This window comes from Nothobranchius furzeri, chromosome 13 (genome assembly GCF_043380555.1).
Source record: "Nothobranchius furzeri strain GRZ-AD chromosome 13, NfurGRZ-RIMD1, whole genome shotgun sequence".
NCBI lineage: Eukaryota > Metazoa > Chordata > Actinopteri > Cyprinodontiformes > Nothobranchiidae > Nothobranchius > Nothobranchius furzeri.
Window position 1 is genome coordinate 33337360 of NC_091753.1, and position 22607 is coordinate 33359966.

Genomic DNA, 22607 nt, shown 5'->3' on the forward strand with positions numbered 1-22607 from the left:
TTCTTCTTGGTGGAAAACAAGTCACCAATACTAACATGTTACAAATATAAATCAGTTTTCTTTCGTTTTGCAAAATGTGAACAAATTAATTAACACAAAAAGTCATTCTGAGGATTGAGTCCTGCTGGCTGTGGGAGGAGGAAACAAGGAGGAGAAGGGCTCGTGGTTGTTTCTCTGAGGACTGGGACAGACGTTCTTAAAGCAAAAGGAAACAGACTAAAGCAGCTCCCTGGACCTCATGAGCGTTTCTGCCTCTTGGAATGTCGCTGCTGGTTGGACCGCTCCTCATCGCTGCTCGCCCCCCCAGCGTTGGCCCGGCTCCCCCGCTTGCGGGTTCCCCTGGTGTCCCGCTCACCATCGCTGTCCTGCTCCCTGTAATTCTTCTTGCCTGAGGTGACTGTGGTCCTCTCACTTCTCCTCTTGCCACTCTCCTCATCGCTGCTCGCCCCCCCAGCGTTGGCCCGGCTCCCCCGCTTACGGATTCTCCTGGTGTCCCGCTCACCATCGCTGTCCTGCTCCCTGTAATTCTTCTTGCCTGAGGTGACTGTGGTCCTCTTACTTCTCCTCTTGTCACTCTCCTCATCGTCTTCCTCCTCATCCTCATCACAATCATTCTCATCTTCATCCTCGCTTTCGCTCACCTCGTCTTTCTGGCATCGACTATTTCGGCTCCTGTTCGATTTTCTGTTTTGCATCTTCTTTGGCGGCTCCTCTTCCTCCTGCTCATCATCATTTTCCTCCTCCTCCTCTTCCTCCTCAGAGGAAGGAGGTGCTCGGCTGATGCGTTTGCGGGAGTGCCTTCGGAGGTAGCTGAGGCCGGGCAGCAGCTTCTGGAACAGCTCCACAAACATCTGCTCCGTCTTGACGGTGCAGGAGAGCACGGTGCTGCCCTGCTGGTTGTACACTTCGGAATTGGAGAAAACCAGCTTCATGTCTTCCAGGAAATCCTGAGCGTGGCGGTACGAGCCCTGGCTAAACTTGCTCAGCATCGTCTGGAAGTCCATGGGCTCAGAGATGATGTCCAGGTAGTCCTCTGCCTCTTTGGGGGAAACCGGCTCCCTGAAAGGCAGCGGAGAATGTAAGGACTGCCGCTAAAACATGGAAATTCAGGAAAACCACACATTACCACTAGGCTGTGACTTCTAATCTGTTCATTTACCTGACTTGTAAATTATTCCATGAACTGAATGGATGGAATTAAGGAAACTTTCTTTAAAAGGTGCGGTTGACTGAAAACATTTATTTGTTATTTCTGATTATAATCAGTCGCTCAGAGATCGACATGCAGGCTGAAAATGAAAACAGTCTCCTACACCCATCTCCTGCATTTGCATTCTAACATATCTATGTCACACTGAATTTGCATTCATGGTCCCGCCCACCTTGGCTCGTGCCTGCCCACAGGAAGGCCTTTTTTTTTTTACAATGATGTGAGTGCGGAGTGTCTTGGTGATGGCTGAACGCGTTCTGTTAGCTAACCATTAGCAAGGTGTGTGCATATCATCAATAATGCTGATGCAAACTCAAGCATTTCAAAACAGGAGCATCATAGCTTCGTTTGTTTATTAATGACCAGAAGACCATAAGACATTGATAGGTTTTTTGGTGACTTGTACCATTTTGTTTGTTTTAATGTAGGTTTTGTGTTAGATTTAGTAAACAAGTAAAAATTACTTGTATAAAGGGGTAGGGACATATAAGTTTCCATTTCAGCCTACTCCTACTCAAACAGAGAAGAAGGGATGATGATATGTATTTTTTTCTGTTTGTGATATTTTTTTAAAAAGTATGTATGTTTTCTTTGTTTGAAATAAACTAAAAAAAAATTTACACTAGAAAATACTGAAAATTCATTGAATAAATGAGTAAGCCACAGCTTTGACTAGTCTGGAAACCTTACAGCAAATGTGTGAACGCGTAAAATTCATCTTTAGAGTTAAACTTGAATTAGACAGAAATCCTGACAGACGGGGCTAAACCAAACACACCTGAAGGGCCAACTGTAACGAAACTTCATCAGCTTCTTGAGGATCTCCTCACACCTCTCCAGCTCCATCACCTGCCGTCTCATTCCTGTCTGAGAACTCTGTCGCACCTGCAGAAACGTGCACAAAAAACACCTGTTAACAATCCTCATCTGCCTTCTGGATTCCTGTGTGGGTGTGACTTCTTACTAGCTCGTCGATGTCTGCGAGGCTGTTGGGGCCGGCTCTCTGCTTGCTGCTCTGACTGCTGGAGGACGCCTGCCTCTTGGCTTTACTTTTACCGCTTTTAGGCCGAGATGAAGACTGCTTGGTTTTCTTCCTCGGCCTCACTGCGAGCATAGGAACACCAAATTTGTTATATAGAATCCCAAACATCTTCTCTGGCGCTGATGTGCTAATCTTCATCGTTATTCCAGACGTTGAGGGGGGGGGGGATTATCCTGCCACATACTTTAAGTCAAGTCAGAGTGAGACACAAAGCTTCAAAGCAGGCTTCACACCCGGGTGGTGCTACATGACAACACAGACAATAGAGGCAGAACAAGGACGACGGATGGGTCTTCCCATCAGCATTCCTCTCATTCTCAAACATCAGCACCAAGGTCCGCTGTTTCCAAAACCAACTCACCTCTTTCTTTCAGACAGTTCAGTTCTGCAGAAATCACACTTTTCATATAAAATCGAGAAGCTATTTTAAGTGGTTAAATGTGGATGTGAGGTTGGTTCTGTTGCACCAGAATAGGGAAAAGATGATGGCGGTTTTGTAAAACTAATTTCCCCAGAAGACACTCACAGCTGTGTCCCATGGCTTTGTAGTCATTCTCCTCTTCATCCTCCTCATCTTCCTCAGAGCCCTCATCTTCAGACTCCTCTTCGCTCTCCTCTTCATCTTCATCCTCATTATAATTCCTGCAATCGAGGAGATTCAGAAGATTTTCAGGTTTCTGCAAACCCTGAAGCGTGCAGCAGAGGAAGGTTAAATGCTAACAGCCGTTTTAATGGAGATGTGGAAAACTTGGTGATAATAAATTATTTTCCTTTTAAGCATTGAATAAACATCAAGGATGTCTGTGTTTCACCAACAGGCTCTACTGATCTGGAATCAGCGGACACACCGACTGCTGTTTGAACTAACTAAGACTTCACCTGGAGCGGGAGCCCCTCCTGGCGACTGTGGGCTGGCAGGCTGGACACAGCCACTCCCCTGCAGGGATGCGGTACAGAGCCGGACGCAGGCAGAGCAGATGGAAGGCCTTGTTGCACTCGTCACACAGGATCAGCTTCTCATCGTCACCTTCAGCAGAAAGGAATTAGTCAGTTTTCTTCCTGCTTAACAAAGTTTTCACTCTTAACCTCTGATATTTTTCCATATTGTATCGATTTTCGGTTCCTTAATGCCTGATTTTCTGTGTTTCTGCTGAAACTCCTGATCAATACAGGTTCACCTGTTGGCTGGCGGAGCAGACGACTCTGTACGTAGACCTGCCTGACAAATCTAGCCTTTACTGCTCTGAGCTTGCTGCTTCTGCTTCCCTGTCTGGATCTGGTCCTAACCTCCTTCAGCTTCAGCAAAGATGGGTTCAGCTTGAGCTCTGGACAGGGAGCAAAGAGGGGCACCACCTCACTCACACAGGAACAAGTCAGTTGTGTTGTTTAAAAAGAACAATGTATTTATACCATTTTGTGTGATTTTGAATCTGAGAGGAAACAATAATAAAACTTTGGTGCTCCAGTTGTGTCAGGGTAGTTCCAGGAGCACAGAAAAGCACGTCTGCATAGACTCAGATACTCCTCACCTTTCTTGCGACACACTTTGCAACGAGCGTTCTCAGCGGACATGTCCCACTTTATGCAAGCGTCCAACATTCCCAGCAGCACATGCATACGGGAAAAGGTCTGAGCCTCCCTGATGGCCGTCTTCCATTTCTCCACCGCCGTAGCGACCTGAAGTCGGATTTAGGACGTGATTTAGCAGATACTTTCCTGCATAATGAAAAGTGCATCTCAGCTCTCTTACCCTGGCTTCTACTGCGAGCCTCTTCTCCTCATCCACCTCTTCCGTCTTGCTGCCCTCTTCACCTCCTTGCTTCTTCTTCTTCTTCTGCTTGGGAGCCATGAACCCCTGCAGGAACTTTTTGATGACGCAGGCCTGAAGAGTGATGATGCACTCACCGAAGTCCTTCAAGCTCTCCATGTCATTCAGCTTCAAATGAGGGATAAAAATGGCAGCATGTGTCATATGATGATCTAAACAGCTCAGGTGTTTATTGCTCATAGGTTCTTTTAGCAGGACAAACCTTGTCTTCAATGTCCATGTTGTCATCCAAGTATCCCAGACCTCCCTTTTGGAGTCTGGAAGAGACTTCCTGGATGTCACTGCGTAGATATTTGAGCAGCTCTGTGTAACCATCACAGGCACGGAGGCTGGTTTTGGCCTTGCGGGTCAAATGGATGGAGTGTAGGATGTCCTGGTACCTGAAACGATTCAAGACTCGCTTTGGTATCTTGGGTTGGAACGAAGTTTTGAACTTTACAAAGCGGTGTTTTACAGAAGGTGTACGTTATAAAATCCATGCGGCTGGACCGTTTCCTGTGTGTTAAAGTAATTATCCGGGGTTTTAGGAGCCCATCTACCTGCTCTGGATATTAGCCTTGAGCTCGCTCTCTCTGACGCCTTGAGGATGAAGACTTTCCACCAGCTCTTCCAGCTCAGCTGGGCTGTCTACAACGAACCTGGAATCAAAGCAGAAGAGTTAGAGAGTGAAGTAAAAGGTGGTTAAAAGCAGGTAGAAATGAATTAAAGGTCACTAATGTCAAGTTCTTACCAAAGGTTCTGCCCTTGTTTGGGAACAGTAGTTTCAATACAAATGTCTGGTGCTGCCCCCTGCTGGGCTCCTTCACTTACAGCACCATCGACGCTCCCATCATCTTTTTCCACTCCTGCAGTAGAAACAGCGATTCATCATTTAAGAGCATTTTAGAACCAAAAACATCAGAAAACTGCGGATAAATAAAATGTCTGAAAGACCAAAGCTAGTATGAACTAAATCCAACGCTGTACCTTGTGAATCAGCTGAGGCAGATGCCTCGTTCTCCTCCTCCTCCTCCTCCTCCTCCTCCTCCTCAGGCTCAGCCTCAGCTGTTTTCTCCTCCTCCGGCAGAGGAGTGAAGTTGTAGTCGATGCTTTCGTGCACCCAGCCCTTCTCGATGTACAGGCCAGGAACCACGTCAGAGAAAAGCCAGTATCTGTTCAAAAGCATCACAGCCACGGTGAGAACCTAAAGCACCTGTTGTGTGAACTTTTCTGCCCAAATATTTTACCCGTTTCAAAACATCAAATATATTTCATGAGGACAGCGTGGATCGTTTGGTGGGGAACACCAACCTGTTGTGATTTCTGTCTGTACCAAGAGGAGTCCGACGCATCACCAGTCTGGCTTTGGTTATTCCATCCTGAAAGGCCCTCTCTGCAGCCGCTCTCTGTCTACGCATCCGCTCCTCCTCTGCCTCCTTCTCCATTCGCTCTGTGGAGGAAAATCCCAACAACGGTTATGTGAATATTTGTAATGAAACGACCTCCAGCTAGAACAACACCGGTAGGGTTCAGAGCCTGCTTCAGGCTTCACCTTTATTTTGTCTGTCCAGCTCCTCCTTCTCCTTCTTAGCCTGCTGAGTCATCAGCCGCCGGCTCTTCACTGAGCTGATCATGTCCTCAGGCTCCGGCTCCACCTTCACTTCTTTCTTGATGTCCTTTTTAGCACCCCCGTCTTTTTTCTTTTCACCTTTGACACCAGGAAACGAGACATAACACGTTATGAGAACAAAGCTGAAACACCATCGTCTGACTACTGAGCTGAAACTGAGCCCACTTACTTTTGCTCTCCATCTCCTTGCGCATCTTCTTCTCAGCTTTCTTGCGGTCGTTGGCCTCCTTCAGCACAGCCAGGCGCTCCTTCCAGAGCTCGGCGGAGCGCTGCTGCATTGACTCGACGTGGTCTTCCACGGAGTAAGTCATGAGGATGCGGTGGCACAGAGCCACCAACAACTCCACCTTCTCCTCTGGGCTCAGCTCAAACACCTCCACAGTTTCTAGCTTCTCCAGGAACTCGCTGCTCACCACGTCATCAAAGTCACCCACGCCTCCAGACTTCTCCGATCCCTGGCCGCTCTCTTCGTGAGCGTCGCACGGCCTCAGGCACAACCGCGCCAGCTCTGACGCCGAATGCATGGTGAGAGGAATCTCCCACAGGGACATGTCCAGCTCACCGTAGCCTTCGGCCAGCTCGTCCTGCAGCAGCGTCTGGAGCAGCACCACCAGCACACGGTTCAGGTAGAGGAAACCGCATCGGTCTCCTGCCAGTGCTTCCATCAGAGACGACGCTGTGATTGGATACTGATCATTGGGCATCAAAAGGCCCGCGTAGCAGTGGAGGAACTCAACAACCATCGCTACGCTGCCAAACAGGGTGTTGGGAATCCCTTCAGGCATGTCCACCAGCTTGAATGTGGGCAGTGTCTTCCCTCCTTCGATCTCTTGATCTTCATATCTACGCGATTGTTCTCGGCGGATGAGCAGCTCCTTCTCTCGCCTCTCCTTGGCCTTTTCTCGCAGTTTCTCTTTGAGTTCTGCGCGCCTCTTTTTCATCTCCACCTCCTTTTCTGCATCACTCATGGCTGCCCAGCGCCTCTTCTGTTCCAGGAGCTCCCAACGCTTCTTTACCAGCTCTCTCAGTTCTTCTGGCAGGCGATCCCGGTCCTCAGTGGATAACGCCTTTGCAGCTTTTGATATGAGGGAAGAAAGTGGGTTCTTCTTATCCTCCTTGTCCTTGTTCTCCTTGTAGTAACGGAGGAGATGCAGAGCCATAGGGGGCAGCGGTTTTCCAAGTTTGGGAGTGCCCAGGCTCCCACTGCGAGCTCTCTTTTTAGGACTCCCTGCAGGTGTGCCCTTAGCCAGATGTAGCAGAGTCATCTGCTTCATCTTCGGCGTCTTACCACCAGTTTTATCATCTTTCTGGGAGGCTTTGAGGACGTTGAGCTTCTTATCGCCACTTTTCCCACTTTTCTTTCCCTCTTTTTTGTCGCCCAGCTTCTTGGCAGATTTTGGAGTGGAGGGGGCTGATCCCTTTCCTTCTTTCTTTGGACTTCCAGAGTTCTTCACCTTGAGTGGAGAGCCGTTCATTTTGATTTTCTGAAATAATACAGGTAGGAAAAAGATGAGTTCTGGCAAAAGCGTGTGGACAGGGCCTTAATCTGGAAACCAGTGACTAACCTGCATATGACCCCATATGGTGGGACTGAGAGGTACACTCAGAGAATCCTTCTTTTTCCTCCTCTTCTCTCCCTTCCCATTCCCAGAGTCTTCTCCGGGAGTGTCGCCCGTCTTAACCTTCTTGCTGGATTTGCCTTCGGGGGATGTCACGCTCTTACGCTTAGTGGAGGGATTTTCTGCCAGAAACTTCAAACAAAAAAGCAAAAGTATAAAACGAGGCTGAGCCAAAAGCACGAACCCCGGATATCCAGACAGCTGCCAGAACATGTCGGGATTAGATTACCTTGTGCGGATCAAGAAGAAAGCTGCTGAACTTGCTGGGCAGACTAAACTTTTTCACCAGCTCGTCTTCAACCACCCAGGGAGCGCTTTCTCCATTACCCACCCTCAGAGCATAGTGCCTGATGAAGTACCGCACGATTTCCTTGGTTGGAGGACGCTCTGTCCTGTAGAGGCTGTCTGCAGGGACACTGCTGATCACCTGTTGCAGAAAGAAAAACAAAGAAAATGTTCAAATTCAGCATAAAAAAACTTGGCAGGGCTGCTACACGCCGTACATAACATTAAACAGATCCGGTTACAACACTGAGTTCTGCTGACAAACAAACCTTGTCCTCATTGATGAGCTTCACGTCGTACTTGTGAGGCAGGAATTTGGGCATCACCCATTTCTTCTTCTCTTCTTTCATAGCGGTGGTAGATTTCCTTGGAGAGCGCCGTGCTCTGTCACCTAGGAGCAAGAATGATATTCTATAATCAACGCAGCAAGGTCGCCGATATGGGAGGGTGGGCTGGTTCTTACTTAAACTCTCCCTCCTGCTCTCCTCCTCTCTGGGTGGAGGCTCCTTCCTTTGGTTCTCGTGGCTGGAGTTCTCCTTGTCGCTAGATGGGGAGTCACAAGCTCCTTCCAGCTTCTTCTCACCTGCTTCAGTCTCAGGACTTTCTAAAGGATGAACCTTCATCACTTTCACACGCAAACTTTGGTCTTTCCCCACCTGGGGTCGATCATTTGGGAGAGAAATAAAAGCCTTTTATTAGGTTTTCATTTCATTTTAGTTTATAAAACAAAATATATGTACATACATGTTTATTAATTTATAAAATATGTTATTGTATTTTGCTTTATTTTAATTTTATTCATTTTACATAAAACATGTAATATGTAAAAAAAAAAAATAGCGATGGGTCCAGCAACACCGATGCGTCGGCGCTGGTATCTAGCTCATAAAGTGAGACCTCGCATTTAATAGTCACATGGCCGACATGATTTTGCTTGTTTAAATGGAGGAGCGTCTCCATCTGCCAGCAGGATGTTCCTGCCACAAGAAGAAAATATATTTTCTACAGCGCCTCTCAAGATAAAAACCACGAGGCGCTTCACAGAAATAAAAAATGTAAAATATAAAAAAGAATTTAGAAAACTATTACAAATATATTTAAAATGAGCAAAATATTGACAATTGTGATTAAAGAATGTAAAGAAAGCGTGAGTAGGAAAGAGGGAAATCAGTGGATCCTGAGGAAGGTGGAATAGGTGGAGAGAGCAGAGTACATCTTTTGAAGCTTGCTGTTAAATCTTAGACCCAGATTGAAAACGGTGGGTCGTCCGTGAGGGATCATTTTGTTCTTATAATTGGCAAATAAGTTATTTGTTTTTATTTCCTGTTTTACCCTGTTTCTCTCGGTTTCTGCTTGACCCATCAGAATTCTGTTTCTAAATTATTCTTTTTAAATCATTCATTCAATTTTCTGCAGGTTAACTGTCACATTTGCTAAACTGAACTTTCATAATAACTTAAATATCTCAAATAATTAAACAAGCATTTAAATTTACAATTTCTCAGTAAAATGTATATTTGACTGCTTTTCAAACTCAATGAAAAGATAACAGGATAATCACGATCAACTTTATAAAGATGAAGACACATTTGTTGCTGTGCAGATTTGTCCTGTTTAACTATACATTAATACTTTAATTGCGTTAGGCAGTTGAGAAACATGGGTGGTTTTGCTTTAAAGATCCTGCCAAGGAATAAAAACAACAGGATGTAGAACACATCCGCTACATAAAAGGAAGGTTTGGAAAAGCCAGCAGGGATACAAACCAGGAAGTCACACTCTTCACCCACGGCATACTTGGTGAGGATTTCCAACCAGGCCATTTCAACCAGTTTGTCTAAGGACACTGTGTTGTGGTGCACCATCTCAAGGACAGGCTTTTCAAACCAAGGAGGGTACTCTTCCTGAAGCCTGCACACAGAACGTGATCAGTGTAGAGATGAACCGTTTCAGTAGCATGCTAACATGATGCTGAAGTCGCTGACATGTTCATTTTGCTCCTCTGAAGTGGGAATCAAATGGCTGAGAATGACCAATAGGGGGAGTAAAACCTCTTAGGTGTTATAATTAGACAGCTTAAATACAGCTTATGATCCTGAGAGGCTTGAGCTTTGGGTAGCTAAGTACCGGTCTCTTGTCAAAGCTGGGAGTCATAAAACCACCAAAGATTAAAAAAGGACTTGCATGTGTCTAACTGGAGCAAATATTTACCAACTCATGAGATACCAGTGACTGCCATTTACCTCCATACTATATAACCACCAAAACATGACCTCCTACAGACCAGAATGGAAGTTATGGTGTAACTATGGTTCTGTGAGTTCCTGGATGACTGCCAGTCACAGGGGTCACTCGGAACTTCTCGGGCGAGAAGATCCCGGGAGACCCGAACGTAGCTATCGGCGCGTAATTTATAGACTCGCGACCAGGTGCTCTACGTGTCACGTGCGTGACTTTGTTTACATTAGTACTCGACCTGCGCAGAGCGCGAGGAGATACATCCACTCTTTTTACTGCCACTGGCAGTCAGGAGGGAACGAAACAGAACTTTTACTGCAATCTGCACAAATGGACTCACAGTTCTGTGACTTCTTGTTCCTCTTCCCATGCTTCTTTGTGAGTGAGCTGGAGACTTCCGGTGCTCTTGCATGTCCAGATGCGTTCATCATACCTCTGCAAACGCGTCTCATACTCCCTGTAATCATTTTGTTAAGGTAATAACTGAGTTCAGATACACACAGAGTTTAGTTTAGCTATAAAAAAAAATCTTTATGCAAATATAGCGATGCTAATTGTTGCGCTGGAGGCCACGGAGCCTTAACGCATCACAAATGACTCCTGATTTGTCAGCATGCTAGACATGAAAGACTGCAATGGGATTCAACATATACAAACTAAGTTGATTATTTTCAAACATCCAAAATCTAATCTTGTTGCAAAGAACAGCTTAAGAACAAACAGTCTTGGGAATGACGCTGTTCAACCTTGTGCCTGAAAGAAAGAGGGTGAATAGTCTGTGGGCTGGATGGGTGTGGTCTGCCTCCATTTTCTTTGTTCTGGTTCTGAATCTGAAGATGTCCTCAAGAGGACGGAGTTGATGTTGGTCACTTCTCTTTGCTGAGCCTTCTGTGTGGACAATACATTTACTGATTGAATTTAGATCTTCGAATGTTTTGCCAAATCCCAACATAAAATCTCACATTTTAGTGTTTTGTTTTCTCTTTACAATTATTCATGTGTGAAAAAGAAATAACCATCTGGAGTTAAGGTATGATAATTGCTGCAGTAATGAGTGGCCATGAAGACGCAATGCCACATATGAAGGAAAATTTTACTCCATGATTTTACTCTTAAAGACTATAAATGTTAAGAGGGTGTGCACTAGGTAAAAACCCACAAAGTATTCATAGGAAAGACTGGTTTGGTTCAGTTTTCTAAAATTTGTCCATAATAGCTGTGAAGAGTCACATGGTGTTGTCAATGGGACAGTGAGAAAATCAGGTACCTGAAGCACAACAAACTCAATAAAACAGACAAACAGTTCAGTGAGAACACTTGTGTCCCCTTAGAAAGCCATTTCTTCCCGATGATCACAAAACGAGTTATTACACCCTTGATCCCCTTTACCCTTATATACACGAGTGTCACGCGGAGCTGACAACAGATGGGTTACGTCCTACTACTGCTGCTTTGTTTTTATTATAAACATCTATGTGGGTAAACATAAACCCCAGAGGTAACCTACGATTAAAAAAATGCATAAATAAAATAAATACTTGTGCCACAGAATAGATTAGTCATACTCTAAAGAGATGCTAAAAGAGCTATATGCTAACGACATCGGCTAACTCTAGACTGCGGAGCAACTGCTTTGGTCTGCGGAGGCAGGCGAGAAGCTATTGTGACATAATGGGAGAACAAGCACTAGCAGGCTGCTGGTTAGCAACGTTAGCACGAGTAGCTGTCAGTACACCCGTAAAGATGAAAGTGAAAGACACTTGCCCTCATTTAACAAATAAATATGTGTTTTGTTCAGCTGAACGCAGCACATTTCTTTCTGACTTAACCCAATAGCCAGCAAATGGGTTTAATTATCTAATTAGCAAAGCTGTGCGACTGTTAGCTGACATGCTTGTGATTAAACGTTAGCGGTGTTCATGCGATGAAACGGAGATAAATGACTGGTAATGTCATATTCCTCACTCACCCCGTCAGTCTCCTGGATTTTATTATGAGAACATCGATTAACCCAGTCAGATTAATAAAACAATATAACTGGAAAACGGTGGCTTATAAATACAGTTCAAGCATCAGCATCACGTTAAAGGATACTCTTTGTTCCTGAAGGCCTCCTTGGTGTGCTCGATGATGTAGACCTCCTCTCCCGGGCCTGGTGGCTCGGCTAACGGCTTAGCCAGTGGGAACGGTTTCCGGCCCAAAAGCGGTGCCATGGCGAATTCAAAGTCGGCACAAGTGCCAGAAGTAAAATGGACTTTAGAGCGTCAAACTAGTACAATATAAGACGGCGGTGTTTCCTTAGCATGTATCCAAGTGCTCGTAATATCTCTACCAACCGATAGCACGACCCACGTTACCGCCGGCAGGCCCGGTAGCAGATTGGATTGCTATGTCGTTGCAAAACAATAACAGTACGCTCCTCGCCACCAATTTCATCGCATCATTCTCTGCATCTCTGGCAGCGATGGCGTGCTAATTTGACGTAGCGTCTTGAGATGAAAATCACGTTAACAGAATTGTCCACCGAGACGGTTGCTAAACTTTCAGTTCCTTCAGGTAAACACAAAAAATGCGAACATCAAACTCGCGGCAAACTGCTACAGACTAGTCCGACTGTAGCCCTCTATCGCTATATAGTCCTTAAAAAGTATCTGCAAAACACTTGTTCACGTTTAAACAATCACCGCTGATTCTGTCCTAAGTTTTCCATTCCCAGCTAACGGCAAGTGTTGCAAGAAAGTATTTTCAATCAAACAAGAGGTTAATTCCTAGACGAAATGGCGGGAGTTTTTAGTCCACCGGTAAAAGACAGTACAACCCTCCGCAGCCCGTTTCCCCGGCAGCAAGCGGCTGCGCAATCACGCCCCGCCTCCTCTCATCGTTGATTGGCTAATTCAGCGTTGCGCCTTGATAGAATCTCTGTAAAAGCTTCTGATTGGTTAATGCGGCCTGTCTGTTATTAAATTTAGGAAGACGCAACAAAAAAATAACACGCTTATCAGACATCAATTACTGGCAATTATAGGAAGACTACAAAAATTGCTGAGTGATTTTCAAATGAAAAGATTAATAACAATCCAAATAGTTAATTGCGAATATTTTAGAATTACAATATGAATTTAATCAATGTGTAATTATGAATTTAATTTCCAACCATTGTCTGGGCCAATTTTGAACGTCTTTAGACAATGGCTTACCCAGATCCATTATGAATGATTACAGGCTAGAGCCAATAGAAAGAAATATGCAATTGCAATTGGAAACCCTAACTTATAAAAGAAAACACCAACTTATGTGTATTCAAAAAAAAAAAAGACTTGTTTTATTCTGGAAAAATTCCCCCATCAAGCTCAAATATAATGGCACATCTAACCACCAATCTGCTAAATGAGATACACGAAATACTTCATAAAAAATATGATGGAAACATGCCAAAAAAACTGCAACACATGAAGACAAAAATCAAACTTGTGGCAGAATCTTGAAACATGTACAGAGTGTGTGTGGAAATGCACAATAGTCTGAAATAACCTCTTCACTTTGTTTAAAAATATTTCAACCAAACAAGACTTCAAAGACTCTCAAAGTGAGAAATAAAGCAACATTCTTGGGATACTTTCCCCATTAGCTCAAATGTATGGAGTACTATTTGTGTAGATATGAATAAACAATCACTATGACAGCCTTGTTATTCTTCCAACCACCCAGATCCCCTACCGTGCATTTTGACAAAAATAGTTATAAATAAGCTATCTTAGGGAGGTGGTTTCCCCTGTGCAGATCCGCTTTAAAGAAGGTGCTCCTGATTCATCCAACTCTTCCTGTGGAACAAATAAAGATCAGGTCATTTCTGTCCTTATATATTTTTATTAAATTCAGAACATGCAACAGACACACAACATGTAACGTATCTAATCAATCATTTAGTTTAATCTTGTTTAAATAGTTTACATAGTCAAAGTTAACCTGTGTGTCTGAGGCACCCCGTCTGACAGCTCCTGATGTGAGAGGGTCCTCCTTGATGAGAGTTGGGGGCTCGTCTGCAGCTTCCCGTCCTGAATGAGCTGGCTCTGAGTGATGTGTAGATGTATATGTCAATAAATGACAAATACAAATGTGCTCCTTCAAAAAAAATCTTCTAACTGCAGATGCTTAGCTGAACTCAGAATCATTGCCGTACCGTCCACGCTCTCCTGGCCGAGCATCGGGGGCTGAGAGTCTTCAGCTCGGAGGCTGTAGGGGTGGGGGGGGCTGACCTGCTGGGAGCTGGAGTTGCTGCTGCTGCTGTTATCCATTTTTGGCTGATAAACATCTGACAGGAAGCTCTGGTTGCTGTTTTCATCTAAGATGAGAAAAAAATGTAGCTCACAAGTGACCATCCATTACAGCCAGGTGTTACTAATTTCTTATTTATTAGTTTCTTCTTTATAAATAACCTACCAGTAAAATCCAGTAAAGTATTATTGTTCTCTAGGACCACATCTTTTAAACCCCTGCCCTCGCCACCAGTCGATTTGGTGCGAAATATCTGATGGAACAGTGAGAGAGGGTTTCACGAGGAGGATACAAACATAAACAAGATGTACTGGTTTCAGCAAGCATGACGAGGGCCCACACCTGCTTCGTCTCCGTTACTGGCACCCACTTGAATATGCGTAAAGATGTGTCTCCTACCGTCACCCATTTCTTCTCCCTGGAAATAAAATAGATCATTGTTATACAGGAGTTTAGTAGACGTGCAGCAAGTTTAGACACCAACTGAGCCATGAACTCCCTAAATGAAGAAAAACATTCGTTCAGATTTCACCTCACCTAGAATGTGTTTTTCTTTCTTGATATGAAAGAAATTAGCATTATGATTTCAGGTAACTCCTAAACTGGACAATAACTACTATTTGCCATTACTTGACCAGTGCCTGGATATTTACTTTTTATCCATCCTTTCAGTTTCCTAATTTAATTAGAGAACAGGTGATCTTTCTAACTTTTATATTAAGTGACAGTTTAGCTAACCATTATCAAGCTTAAAAGTGGTTTAAACTTGAAAACATATTTGAATACTAATATTAGGAGGATTTTTTTGGAGTGGTTAGTTGTTGATTATTGATTTTTTTCTTATGTTGTAAAGACAAGGATGGCACCAACCATGTTCAACATAAATCATATGCTAAGTAGCAATTATCTCCATTTAATTCTGATCCAAATCCCACTTTATTTGCGCTATGGAGCCATCAAAGACTCAGACAATGTTTTAAACAATTTCTAATTAATTTGTACATCTTGTATTGTGGAACATCCTGGCTATTTCAAGATAAGTATATGTGTGAATTATTATCACATAAAATTTATAAAAATGTAATGGTAAATTTCCCATTGAAACTATGTTGATGTTCAAGTGAACAGCTGACAGACCTCCCTCCTCATCATGCTGTGTGTAATTTTGGATGTGCATGCACATGTTTAGATGACACCTGAAAGCATTATAGTATAACACGTGCCTTGTAAACTGTTAAAATGAATGCGTTTCATTGTAATCCATAATGATGGACATGTTGAAACTAGAATTTTGATTTAGCTGAAGCACATATGGGAGTCGGGACTGGAGGATGGTCGGCACCCTCTGCCTGTTTAATCCGCACCCTGATGTGTCTGTAGCCAGTGTAGCCCACAGCTAGTAATGGTTCTCCCAGCCCGCAGCAGTAATGGCAGTGGGTCAAATATTTTTAAAAAGCTCGTCGGTCATTTTTCACATTACGAAACGTCCACATCACAGTACGACGCATGTCAGTTAACTGGAGCCATATTGACAGCTCCAAACGAGGGGGTAGGGGAAAAAAAATCTTAGCCCCGCCTCTTCGTTCCAACAGAGGCTGTGATTGGTCAGCAGCGTTGCCAATCACCTAACTTTTCCGACTGAAGTTTGTTGAGCGACGCAGCAAAATGGCAAGCAACGGTCCACTAAAACAATCCCCTCTAAATTTTCTCCCACATAAAGCTTACGTACCATTTACGGACTTTCTCGATGGCTGCCAGGACCTTTTTAATGTCGTCTTTAGCCCGACTTCGGGTCTCTGCGCGGCCTGAACGTCCCGACATCTTGATGCTGTTATGGTTCATCTACAGATCTGAAAACTTCAAGCCCCAGTCCTCTTCAACAATGGAAGTCTCGCGAGAATTTGTTGTCTGAGCTCATCCCCTTCACTGTGGACACGTGTGGTGTCGATTTATAAGTGATTCATTAATTTAACACATGTACTTATTTTTTAACTGATACTTTTAAATATTTAATTTTTGTTTATACGTGTCTAGCAGAAAAATTTGAACTAAATTGCCAACAATGTTAAATAATTTTTTGTTCTTTTCTTACAATTTTAGTAAAAAAATGCTTTTTTAGATAAAAGAAGAAGAAGAAAGTGTTAATTCTATATATGAATATAAGCTGTGGAAGCAAGAACAAGTAAGTCTTATCATACATATATGAATTTTAGTTATTACTTGAATTATTATTATTATTATTATTATTGCTACTTTATTTTCTGCCCGGCTTTTATTCAGCACAGTTTAAAACAGCTCAAATTAAATGTTTGCATGATGTACAGGTGCTGGCCAGTAAATTAGAATATCATCAAAAGGTTGAAAATATTTCAGTAATTCCATTCAAAACGTGAAACTTGTACATTATATTCATGCAATGCACACAGACCAATGTATTTCCGATGTTTATTACGTTTAATTTTGATATTTATAGGTGACAACCAATGAAAACATCAAATCTGGTATCTCAGAAAATTAGAATATTCTAAAGGCCAATGAAAAAATGTTTGTTTCTCTAATGTTGGCCAACTGAAAAGAATGAACATGAAAAGAATGTGCATGTATAGCACTCAATACTTAGTCGGGGCTCCTTTTGCCTCAATAACTGCAGTAATGCGGCGTGGCATGGACTCGATCAGTCTGTGGCACTGCTCAGGTGTTATGAGAGCCCAGGTTGCTCTGTCGTCTTCAGCTCCTCTGCATTGTTGGGTCTAGCGTATTGCATCCTCCGCTTCACAATACCCCATAGATTTTCTATGGGGTTAAGGTCAGGCGAGTTTGCTGGCCAATCAAGGACAGGGATACCATGGTCCTTGAACTGTGTGCAGGTGCCAAGTCCTGTTGAAAGGTGAAGTCTGCATCCCCATAAAGTTGGTCAGCAGCAGGAAGCATGAAGTGCTCTAAAACTTCCTGGTAGACGGCTGCATTGACCCTGGACCTCAGGAAACAGAGTGGGCCAACACCGGCAGATGACATGGCACCCCACACCATCACTGACGGTGGAAACTTTACACTGGACCTCATGCAACGTGGATTCTGTGCTTCTCCGCTCTTCCTCCAGACTCTGGGTCCTTGATTTCCAAAGGAAATGCAGAACTTGCTTTCATCAGAAAACATAACTTTGGACCACTCAGCATCAGTCCAGTCCTTTTTGTCCTGGGCCCAGGCGAGACGCTTCTTGCGCTGTTTCTTGTTCAAGAGTGGCTTGACACACGGAATGCGACACCTGAATCCCATGTCTTTCATGAGTCTCCTCGTGGTGGTTCTTGAAGCGCTGACTCCAGCTGCAGTCCACTCTTTGTGGATCTCCCCCACATTTTTGAATGGGTTTGTCGTCACAATTCTCTGCAGGGTGCGGTTATCCCTAGAGCTTGTACACTTTTTTCTACCACATTTTTTCCGTCCCTTCGCCTGTCTGTTAATGTGCTTGGACACAGAGCTCTGCGAACAGCCAGCTTCTTTAGCAATCACCTTTTGTGTCTTGCCCTCCTTGTGCAAGGTGTCAATGATTGTCTTTTGGACAGCTGTTAAGTCAGAAGTCTTCCCCATGATTGTGGTGCCTTCAAAACAAGACTGAGGGACCTTTTAAAGGCCTTTGCAGGTGTTTTGAGTAAATCAGCTGATTAGAGTGGCAGCAGGTGTCTTCTATATTCAGCCTTTTCAGAATATTCTAATTTTTTGAGATACCAAATTTGGAGTTTTCATTAGTTGTCACTTATGAATATCTAATTTAAATGTAATGAACATTGGAAATACATTGGTCTGTGTGCATTGCATGAATATAATGTACAAGTTTCACGTTTTGAATGGAATTACTGAAATATTTTCAACCTTTTGATGATATTCTAATTTACTGGCCAGCACCTGTATTTATCACGCCAAACGTTTCGACATTCTGTTCGCTCTTTGGCCTCTAGATGACAGCATTGAGTCAATCAAATCAAACAAGCTGCCTCTCTGTCGCTGAGAGCAAAATTATAAGAAATGCTTTAACTACTTGATGTTTTCAATACCACGACTTGTAGAATTTCATTATTGCATCGTAAACTAAGGGATCCGTTTTTTTTCTTTTCATTTTTTTCTGGATGAATCTGTGTCCTTAGAGGTAATATCTGACATGAGCTATCTTAGAAAAAATGTTTATTCCACTCTGTTTTATTTTCAGATATTTTTGATCAAAAACAACAACTTTATACACTCAGACTTATATGCTATGTAAATATATTTTGTTTGTTTTTTTCACAAATGTTTGCATTTTTCCAGGCAAATAACATGATTTAAATATAATTCTAAATTAGATGTTACCTTATTTATTAATCAGAATCAGAAGGGTTTTATTGCTATATGTACGAGACCCACAGCATTAGGAAATTGCTGCGGTACTAAATCCAAAGGTGTGGTTTTATATTCTTATTTGTATGATATATATATACTTTTTTTGTTGCATAAATGAATATTTTCATCTTAATGAAAAGATGTTCCAGGTTATAGAAATAAACTTTTAAACAATTTAAAAGCAAAAATATCAGTAATATATCCATCAACCAAATAGTAGTTTCTAAAATTTGCTGCATTTCTGTAAATAAAAGTTAATGTGACAACAAGCTATTATTATTATTATTATTATTATTATTATTGTTGTTGTTGTTGTTATTATTATTATTATTATTATTATTATTATTTTGTAAATTAGCATTTCCAGGTTCCTGGTGGTGTGGGCGGACTCTGCTGGAGCTTCAGCCAGTGACTGGAAACCCTGGGAGGAGTCGCGACCGTTGCCAGATCCTCTTGGAGAATAGCGCCGCTCATCCACATGAAGAAGAGAAAGGTAAAGGCACAATTAGTAATAGTCTGTTACTTCCTGTTACTTTGTATGTAAAAGCTGTTTTTGGTGAAAAATCTTCAGTCACCACCTCTTCACTTCCAGAGTCTTGAAATCTTTCAACTTCTTGAGCATTATTTATTCTGGCCTTCTCAATGTTTTTTAAAATCTTTTTTGTACTCTTGCTGTCTTTTCAATTATTTTCTGTTTAGCTCTTGACCATATTAGACACACATAAAATATGACTGTTTTCTAACACACTTAACTTTCATATTTCAAATAAGCCTAACTGCAGAGGAAAACTTCAAAAGGCACCCAAAAGCCTAAAATAATAATTAAGATCACTTTAAAATTATAATAAATTCTGACTGATTAAAATAAAAAAAATTAAATTACTCAGTCGTTAAATAAATTCCACCGTCTTGAACTTTATTTTGAAAAGCCAAAGTGGAAGTAGCAGTTGGCCTAACCTCGCGTGACTGCACGTTGATTATCGTTCATGGTGCTCCTGTCATTGACGGGGACTGCTGGGCTATTAATGTCGATGTGCTGGGCAGAAAAAGGCCGAATGCTCCAGTGAACAGGACCACAGCAGCATGGACGGCTGCCCGCCATAGCCGAGGCTGTTTTCTTTTCTTTCTTTTTACAAATTTTTACACCCGAACCAGGTTATCGACTGGGACATATTTTTTATTTCCATTTTTTTTTCTCGCAGTTCGTTTTTCTATGCTAGTAGAACCCACAATGGATCGCGTGAAAAGCTCCATGCAGCAAGTACCCAACGCTATTCCTAAAGTGATCCGCCGGACTGGAGGGGCCAACAGCCTGGAGCTGGAGAGGGAAAACTTCGAAAGAGGGCAGGTAGGGATCAAACCAACACAGAAACATTATTCTACAGGACGTGTCGGACGGATGTCCTGCGTGGGAACCGCTTTAATGTGGTTGGGAGGGTTGTATAAATCATGGCTGTTTGTTTTCAGCTCATAAACAAAACTTGACTATAATTATTGTGTCACAAGTGAAATAAACGATACGACTCTCATTGTTTGTCTACATTTGATCTGTTTAACCACATTTTTTACATTCTCTAACATGAAGTGTATTGGATTCAGCCGGTTTGTTTTCATCATCAAGTTTGTTTGTGTAGCTGAAACAGATGAAGCCACGGTACAATGGAGCTGCTGAAATGTGCGTCAGTGGCCTTTTGAACACAAATAACGGTGCTTATTTAGCCTGTCTGGTCAACAGAAGGCTTCACGAGACTGGATCATGTCTGATGTGAAGGCCAACAGTCAAAGCTGGAGCTGTCACGATGACGACGATGCTCTTAGATCCGTGACCAGCTGATGATGTTTGTTTTGGTCACTCGTAAGTTAATAATCCTCATTCATGTGTTGCTGTTATGCTTCCTGGTGGTCTACATCCCCCCCTTGCCTCTCCTCCTGTCTCTCTAGACCAGGAACAGAGGGCGGTAGAGAAAGTAGGTCAGATGAATCAAGGCAAACACAATATGTTTCTATCAGTATCTGCTTGATAAGGAAATCCAGCCACAGCAGCTTGAATGTGCACAGCAAGTTTCTGGTTCTATAATCGATATGCACTAGAAGCCTGTCCATGTCTTCCTGGTTCCCTCATACACCAGATGACCGTTTGCAGCATGGATTAGAAGCGGAGGGACCAGGCGTAGCTTTACGCCACTAGGTCACTAGGCTGCTGAGATCACACCCCCTTTGTCATTCATGATGAGTTTTTTGACACCCCCCTATTTTGATAATTTTGTTACTGAAACATTCAGACAAGACAGCACATGCCTGATTGGCATGAAACACATATGGTAACTAATCCCTCTAGAGCCTTTTAAGACTAATTTTTAAAGTTTAAATGTCTGCTGTACAGGTTCCTGGTGCATTCTTTCCTCTCTCGTGGGTAGTGTTTGACTGTGCTTGGAGGTGGAGGAATCAATGAATCTGCTGTCTACCTTACACTGGATCAGTGAGAGATAATCTCATCTGATCTGTTGTGCTCCAAAGCTGCCTAAATCTGCTGGGTGGCTGGCTTTCGCCTCTTTAGTGGAAAACCTGTCTGACTCTGTAGATCCCACATCATCAGCTACTGGTTTTCATCATAACTAATAGAATATCTACAGGTTAGTTTTAAATATAAAAAGTGTAGGCTTGAAAAGTCCTGTGGTCCAAGCTGGCCTTTAAACTGCTCTCTCACTCTGGGAAATGTTCCTATCTCTCTCTGCTGAGTTGGATAAACAACCACGACATGTTCAAAATCCTCTTTGTCATAAACTCTGCACCCGGTTATAAAAAGACCTCTCCCAGTGTTGGCCGAGAAGGCCGAGATCATGCAGAGAACTTCATTTTTTAATGACATGTTTAGCCTCATAAAGGCATCTGACTCTTTAATTTGAGGTGAATTTTATCTTCCGCTCGTTTGACTCGTCTCAGTGGTTGTTGCGTGTTCTCGATGAGTGCAGGAACGGGCAAAAAGCAAGCCATTGGTGAAGGCCACACATTAAATTTTATTACATTTTATCTTTTGACTCCAGAACGTGAGAGGATGCCAGCTCCTACACTGACTTGGAGCTGTCACAGGCTTTTCGTTGGAAAACTGAGGGAGGCGGTAATTTTTGGACTTATATGGACCATAATTAGTACTTGTGGGAAAAACTTCAGGGGCACCATTTGGGATGTTGGAGTAAGAGCCACTGAGTTACACCATATTGTATGTTACATAATTAAAGCCTTCAAATTAGACTGCCTTCCTCCCAGTTAGTGGTCCATATTGAGGGCAGACTGCCTGCATTTGAGTGGACTTTTTTTTGTTGTGAACACAGCAACATCTCCCAGTGTTGTTATTAGTAAACACAAATTTCAGGTTGTAATAAAAACATTTGATGCTGCAGAAACGGGGCAATCCCCACCCCCCTTTTCCTCTTCCTCATTGTCTCAAATCCTCCTTACCTCCTTTTTTTTAACATCCTGCAATTCAAACAGGTTATGGAGGAATTTCCGCATACATGAGCAAGGTGCACACTCGGGCAAATGCGAGTATGAAAGTGAGACCTTTTAAAAGCACTGAGGCAGCAGAAACAGCAGGCAGAGGTTTGTGGCCTCGCTGCACCGACTGTACCTGCAATAGTAGTGGTGGACATGAGTGATGGGTCCGTAGGTGTAACACAAAGTGGTTTCCTGCCGCATTAACAATGGATCTGATAAATAAATTGTTTCGAACTTCCCTTCTGCATTTGTATATGGTGGAAAAAGCAGAAAAATGGAGATCTTTGTTTCACAGAAGTTTCATCATCCTCTAGGGTGTATGCAGAATGTCCGCTACAAATTAGAGCCTTGTTTCAAAAGTCTTGTTCACAGAGAAACGGTGTATTACTTTTTGAAATACATTCTGTTACACATAGTTGTACTTGTATACTGAGCATTAAACTAGTCAACCCCTCAATTCTGCTTTAGCCACCAAATGCTTCAGTCAAAAAATGCCAGTCTCTTCTATGTCACAGGGAAAATTTGCATTCATGGCCCCGCCCACCTCTGACATGCGTCCGCGGATGTCCGCTGTGTTGATTCTGTGGCCTGGAGCTAACAATTGGCATTAGCAACTTCACAACATCACAGTG

At 43.0% G+C, this 22607-nt stretch overlaps 3 protein-coding genes across 3 annotated transcripts in view; 1 reads left to right on the forward strand and 2 right to left on the reverse strand.

Annotated features, from left to right (window-relative positions):
• Nucleotides 1–38: 38 nt before the first annotated feature.
• On the reverse strand, nt 39–12328 carry baz1b (bromodomain adjacent to zinc finger domain, 1B). Its single transcript, XM_015951755.3, has 21 exons — nt 11926–12328; nt 10172–10288; nt 9360–9504; nt 8057–8249; nt 7863–7984; nt 7538–7735; nt 7255–7440; nt 5859–7173; nt 5612–5767; nt 5371–5509; nt 5047–5231; nt 4811–4925; nt 4620–4718; nt 4283–4460; nt 4003–4188; nt 3782–3929; nt 3132–3279; nt 2779–2894; nt 2175–2314; nt 1989–2095; nt 39–1059 (listed from the first exon to the last, which is right to left on the reverse strand). The coding sequence occupies exons 1-21, from the start codon at nt 12042–12044 to the stop codon at nt 237–239; spliced, it is 4935 nt and encodes a 1644-aa protein (XP_015807241.1). The 5' UTR covers nt 12045–12328; the 3' UTR covers nt 39–236.
• Nucleotides 12329–13130: 802 nt separating this feature from the next.
• Nucleotides 13131–15999, reverse strand: bcl7bb (BAF chromatin remodeling complex subunit BCL7B b). The gene is made up of 6 exons (XM_015951754.3): nt 15836–15999; nt 14449–14524; nt 14272–14359; nt 14012–14173; nt 13798–13901; nt 13131–13652 (listed from the first exon to the last, which is right to left on the reverse strand). The coding sequence occupies exons 1-6, from the start codon at nt 15946–15948 to the stop codon at nt 13581–13583; spliced, it is 615 nt and encodes a 204-aa protein (XP_015807240.1). The 5' UTR covers nt 15949–15999; the 3' UTR covers nt 13131–13580.
• A 3462-nt stretch (nt 16000–19461) lies between these two features.
• hip1 (huntingtin interacting protein 1) overlaps nt 19462–22607 on the forward strand; it is a 44203-nt gene continuing 41057 nt past the window's right edge. The window contains exon 1 of the mRNA XM_015951752.3: nt 19462–19828. Coding sequence (XP_015807238.1) covers nt 19694–19828 — 135 coding nt within the window. The 5' untranslated portion in view covers nt 19462–19693. The remainder of the gene's footprint in view (nt 19829–22607) is intronic.

Excerpts from the sequence above, each read along its gene's own strand:
- bcl7bb (XM_015951754.3), bottom strand. The coding sequence starts at position 15,948 with ATGAACCATAACAGCATCAAGATGTCGGGACGTTCAGGCCGCGCAGAG. Across the intron at positions 14,360-14,448 it reads CAGTAACGGAGACGAAGCAG|ATATTTCGCACCAAATCGAC; the intron begins GTGTGGGCCCTC and ends CTGTTCCATCAG. Across the intron at positions 13,653-13,797 it reads GGGGTGCCTCAGACACACAG|GAAGAGTTGGATGAATCAGG; the intron begins GTTAACTTTGAC and ends TTTGTTCCACAG.
- baz1b (XM_015951755.3), bottom strand. The coding sequence starts at position 12,044 with ATGGCACCGCTTTTGGGCCGGAAACCGTTCCCACTGGCTAAGCCGTTA. Across the intron at positions 7,985-8,056 it reads GAGCAGGAGGGAGAGTTTAA|GTGACAGAGCACGGCGCTCT; the intron begins GTAAGAACCAGC and ends TCTTGCTCCTAG. Across the intron at positions 4,189-4,282 it reads ACATGGACATTGAAGACAAG|CTGAATGACATGGAGAGCTT; the intron begins GTTTGTCCTGCT and ends CCTCATTTGAAG.